This window comes from Mobula hypostoma, chromosome 8 (assembly GCF_963921235.1).
Source record: "Mobula hypostoma chromosome 8, sMobHyp1.1, whole genome shotgun sequence".
Lineage (NCBI taxonomy): Eukaryota > Metazoa > Chordata > Chondrichthyes > Myliobatiformes > Myliobatidae > Mobula > Mobula hypostoma.
Genome location: NC_086104.1, coordinates 151,998,675 through 152,004,584, shown reverse-complemented (window position 1 = coordinate 152,004,584; position 5,910 = coordinate 151,998,675). Strand labels below are relative to the sequence as shown.

Below are 5,910 nucleotides of genomic sequence, written 5' to 3'. Positions count from 1 at the left end.
TGTTTTTTGGCAAAGGTGTACTTGGTATGTGGGAGGCCATCAAAAGTGAAATTTTGAGAGTACAAAGTATGTATGTGCCTATCTGATTAAAAGGTAAAGATAGCAGGTGTAGAGAACTATGGTTTGTTGAGGCCCTGGTTAAGAAAAAAAAAGGAGGTGCATAGTATGTATCAGAAGGGACAAACAAATTAAGTACAAGAGCACACTCAAGAAAGAAATCAGGGCTAAAAGAAGGCATGAGGTTGCCTGATAGTAGACAAGGTGAAGGAGTATCCTAAGGGATTCTACAGATATGTTAAGAGCAAAAGGATTGCAAGGGATACAATTGGTGCTCTGGAAGATCAGAACAATAATTTATGCATGGAGTCAAAAGAGATGGGAGAGGGATCTTAAATGGATTTTTTTTTTGCATTTATATTTATTAGATGGACACAGTGTCTATAGAAATGGATTAGACATTGGCTTTGTGGGAGAATGGTAGTAGATGGTTGCCTCTGTGACTGGAGGCCTGTGACTAGTGGAGTGCTGCAGGGATCGGTGCTGGGTCCATTGTCGTTTGTCAACTATATCAATGATCTGGATGATATTGTGGTTAAGTGGATCAATAAATTTGCGGATGCCACCAATATTGTGGGAGAAGTAGATAACAAGGAAGACTATCAAAGCTTGCAGCTAGAAAAATGCACACCAGCCTCTCCGGTGAATGATATCTGTAATCTGTAAAGTACAGGACCGTGCACAATTCTGATTTGATGGAGACAGACGTGAGAGTGTGGAGGAACATCTGGAAAACATCTGAAGTGCCCGCTTCGCTGCCGTTGCTACTGTATGGTAACCGAAATCTCCGGAGCAGAAGGCCTCGAAATCCTTGGCTTTGCGTGTTTCAGCGTCCGGGGCTAGGTCGAAGGCGCTCAGCAGAGGATGGCGCTCGGGAGGCTGTATGGAATTTAATGCAGACAAGCATGAGGTGTCAAGTGAAATGTGTCATTTTGCTTCAACAAACAAAACATTCCAAGGATGATGCTGGGGGAAACCCGTAAGTGTTGCCATGCTTCTGGCCCCAACATAGCATGCCCACCAATCTTAACCATACATCTTTGAACATGGGAGGAAACCAGAGCACCCGGACGGAACCCACATACTCATGGAGTGAGCAGACAAATTCCTTTCAGACAGCGGCAGGAATTGAACCCTTAATTGTGCTAACCACTACACTACAGTGCTGCCTTCAAATAATCTGCAAGAGAGAGACAAAAATCTCAACAATATGTGGTACAGCTTAATGTCAGTTGTTTTCTATTTACAGAGTTTCCCATTCAGTGTGACCAGATACTTCACCCCATTTTTCAGCTCCTGTCTGAAATTCCTCTGCGTCAGTCCATAGATGCAAGTGTTGGTGCAGGAACTGAGTAGTTGCAACATGAATCCCGTTTGCTGGTTGATGTATATGGGGTTGCTGTAATACTTGTCCTTGTAACTGTAGTTTCTCATTCGCCATTTTAAGGAATGTACAAAATATGGCATCCAGAGGAGGATGAAGTTGCCAGATAGAGTGAAGAGCAAAACCATTGACTTCTTACGGTTCTCACTCTCAGGATCATTGCGATTATCGCTGTTACTCACAAGCACCCTCCGGATTTTATTGGACTTTATAATATGTTTACCGGTAAGGGCATTAAATGAAAGGATGAAAAGGATTGGTGTCAAAGGAGTTACTATACTGTCGAACAACTCGTAAGCCATCCACAGGGGTGAGGTATAATAGACAGCAGTTCCAATGCAGAGATATGGAATGTTGTTAATCACATAACTGGGTTCATTCGTAAAGTAAAACAGGATGCTCCTCAAACAGGCCAGCATACACACTGTGGCTATAACCACACTTGCTGTCCTCTCGGTACAGTACCTTGGTCTGAGTTTTTGACAAGAAATGGCCACAAAGCGATCAAAGGTAAAAGCAACCGTGAACCAAACAGAGCAATCGAGGGTGGCAATCTTTATGACAAGTATTGTGGCACAGACCGGAGTGATGAACAAAAAATTTATCGGAAAATAAATGTTGTTAATTTGCTTCAGTATGACTTCAACAATCACTACCATTAGATCTGCCATTGCCATGGCAACCAAATAGCGAGTAATGCATTTAGAGAGTCCGCATTTTCCCCGGCACAGGATTACAATCGCCACCAGGTTAACTGTAACAGAAAGAAAAGAAAGTTATCACCAGACTCTGCAAATAAGCCAATACCAGAGTGAAAAGAAATTGCAAATTAAAAAAACTTGGTAACAATATGAAGAACAGAACATTCAACATAAGGTTAATACTGTTGGTGCTGTCTGAGAAAGGCAAGCAAAGGATTACAGGTTTCCCCCGCCATCCAAAGGTAGAGTGTTCCTATGAAATGGTTCGTAAGCCGAAATGTTGTAAAGCGAAGAAGCAATTACCATTTATTTATATGGGAAAATTTTGTGAGCGTTCGCAGACCCAAAAATAACCTACCAAATCATGCCAAATAACACATAAAACCTAAAATAACAGTAACATATAGTAAAAGCAGGAATGATATGATAAATACACAGCCTATATAAAGTAGAAATACTTCTCTACAATGATTGCCTGCACAGATCTCCATAGCGAAAATCTCATGCAAGCACTCTCGGCAGAAAATCTCACGCAAGTGCTGTTGGCATAAACGCGTTCTCCAGTAACCTTTAAACTATGAAGCTGCCAAATCTACCAAATAACACACAAAAATACACAGCCTATATAAAGTAGAAATAATGTATGTACAGTGTAGTATCACTTACCGGAATTGGGAAGACATCGAGCACACTAATGATGGTGTGTTAGACTGAGTCATCGCAGGCTGGGTGGTGCAGTGGCCCCCACCCTCTAGGCCGCCGACTGATACATTGCCACGAAGCACGCAGGGGTAGCTGGGAGGCACACAGCACATCTTTAAGAAAGAAGCCAAAATAAACATGCTAATTAATTAGGTGCTGCCTGGCACGTAAATGTCGGTGCAGATCAGAGGCGATTGCCGATTGCATCGCCACTGATCTGGGCCGACAATTACATGCTAGGTGGCACCTAATTAATTAGCATGTTTATTTCGGCTTTTTTCTTAAAGATGTGCTGTGTGCGTCCCAGCTACCGTTGCATTTTCCGCGAATCGGTATCTGTCCATGGCCTGGGGTTCCGGGTGGTGGGACACTGGGGTGTCATCTCATCGTTGATCAGGGCAGGCAGCTCATCTTCTCCTATGACTGCCAGCCTCAATGTCGGAAGATCAAGGTTTGTCAGTCTGCTGTGGCTGATGTGGAAGGCTTGCTTGACTGCTGAGCCTCGCGAATTTTTCTATCACACAGTTCTTTAAAAAGGACTCAAACCATCCTGCAAATATCTCCTAAACCGACGTACCCTTTCAAAATTAAAGTCGTACTTTATCATTGCTCATTCGGTTTCGATTGTTATCCTTTTTTCTTCCAATTGCATCAGCTCTTCATCTGTCACTCCTTGGTAATGGGATGCCAAAACCTCTTCAACATCATGTTCGTCAGCTTCCACAAGCCAAACTCACGTTGTCCTTACTTCGTTCACCACGATCAAAACGCTTAATTATGTCTAGCTTTATGCTAAGTGTAACACCCTTGCGAGCTCTTTTAGGCTTCTCCAATATCATAGAACTCATCTTGCAAACGACTGCTCACAGGCATGTGTTTAAGCAATGCTGGCGAGAATGCCGTTCCCAATCTGGGGGAGAGCGGCTGCTTGGGGTGCGCTCTGCCTTTTATCACGCGCTGAATTTTTTTTTCGTAACAGTGAAAACACCTTCTGAAAGCGAAAAAAGGGTACTAATGTAGGTCTTTCGTAACAGTGAGGTTTCGTAAAGCGAACATTCGAAAAGAGGTGGACACCTGTATTACTGACAGCTGATCTGGCAGAAAGGTGGGAAATGAATGAAAACACTGCATTAAAAGATATTGTGACTGTGAGAAGCAAAAAAAAAATTTCCTGAAAATCCGCCCCTCCAAAAAAAAACACAATGCTGAAATTAATCCACAGGTTAAAGAACGTCTATTATGTTAAACTTTACATGTTACTGACCTGACATCAGAACTGACAGAAAACTGGAGTGGCTGGGCATCTGAAATCCTTGAATTCACTATTGAGTACAACATGACTTCCAGAAGTACATTTCATTTTGCTTTCATTGGCGTTAACAGGGACAGTGTAACAAGTTAGTGTGTGTGTGAGAGTGAGAGAGAGAGTGAGAGATAGAGAGAGAGAGAGAAGGAGAGGAATTTCGGAGTTGGAGCAACAATCAGATGTCTGCTGACGACTAACCTGGTGGCGGTATTCAACAAAATGCTGTCATACGTTCACATACATAGTACATAGCTAAGTCTGTACTGACATTTTTATGCTAATCTCATTTTATTTTCCCCATATTTCCCTTAACTTACCCGAGATTCTCCAGTCACCAAGCAGGATGTTTAATTCTGTAATTCAATCCAAGCCTCCTTCAGGTGCTGGAGGAAACTGGAGCTCTTGGATAAAAATCCAAAAGGAGAATGATCAAACTCTAAAGAGTGAGCATTAGAAATCAGAGCTGAACCCGGGTAACTAAAGCTGTGAGACAGCAGAACTACTAACTGTGCCAGTGTGACACAACGGTTGGTTACATTTGGCTGGTTCAGTATTGAGGATTCCAAACCATGAACATTGAAAATACTTCACCAATTTTGAAGGACTACAAGGATGCTATTGCCTCATTCAGAAGAAGTGCTTGGTCACCTGAATGGTGGGGATGGAAGAGGCAAAGGGAAGGTGATGTGGTTGTATAAAAGGCAAGGCAGTGGATGTTGGTGGAGATGGATGAGTGAACCAGGGAGTTAGAGGAGGAATGGTACTTCCAGCTGGTGAAAGGAAGGAAAAGTGCATCTGGTGGAGGCATCTTACTGCAGCTGGTGGAAGTACATCATACTTGTTATACATCTCTGCTTGCCTCCCTCCACCTGCCTGACACATATACTCTCAGCCTCCCTTCTGTAAAAATGAATACTTGCATGTTGCAATGCAAGAGAAGAAAAATAAACATTCACTGAACATCTAGAAACTTATGCAGATTAATTAGTTCCTTTCCCTTACCTGTAATACCAACTGCTGCAAGAATGGGGTAGTAGATGCTTTCAAACACAAAGATAACTGGATAGCCCATGTTATGTGTCAAGGTGAGTTGCCCACCAGGCACTGTGTGAAGGTTGTCAGTCTAGTTACAGGAGTCCTTTCTTATATGCAATGGAATGGTCTGCTGGGATTCTCAGCTGCAGTGAGCTCTGTTTGTTATATTCAATTAAACAACCAGACTTAATCAACCAAAGACTAAACCTATTTTAGAAGCTATTTTGTGTGTTTTTTTTCCTTTGGAAAACAGTAAATCTCCAGAAAGCATGTGTACTTTCTCAATGACAGGCTTGTGTGTAGTTATTGCACGAGTGACCTATCCCTTCATGAGTTATCCTCACAGAACTGAGTGTTGTCTGGCAGAGGGAGCTGGCCACTGTCAGTGACTGTGAATGTCCAGAAGAAAATGAATCCCAGGGTAGTAAGAACGACTGATAAATGTTAGAACCCCAATGTTAGAATCCCAGGGTAGTATATGATGACATAAATGATATATTTTGACAATATATTTACTTTGAATTTTGATCTTCAATCTTTGCATTTTACACGTCATCTGCGGCCGTCCTTTGTTATTTGTCCCAAGATCTCTCCCCATTCAAAAGGTTTCAAATGTATACAACATACATCTTGAAATGCTTTTTCTTCGCAACCATCCACGAAAACAGAGGAGTGCCCCAAAGAATGAAGGACAGTTAAATGCCAGAACCCCAAAGACCCACCCC

General features: G+C 42.4%; 1 protein-coding gene across 1 annotated transcript; it reads right to left on the bottom strand.

Moving 5' to 3' along the window:
• Window positions 1–1,296: 1,296 nt before the first annotated feature.
• LOC134351227 (probable G-protein coupled receptor 139) lies at window positions 1,297–5,222 on the bottom strand. Its single transcript, XM_063057332.1, has 2 exons — window positions 5,153–5,222; window positions 1,297–2,195 (listed from the first exon to the last, which is right to left on the bottom strand). Exons 1-2 carry the CDS (start codon window positions 5,220–5,222, stop codon window positions 1,297–1,299), a joined length of 969 nt encoding a protein of 322 aa, XP_062913402.1.
• Window positions 5,223–5,910: the final 688 nt, after the last annotated feature.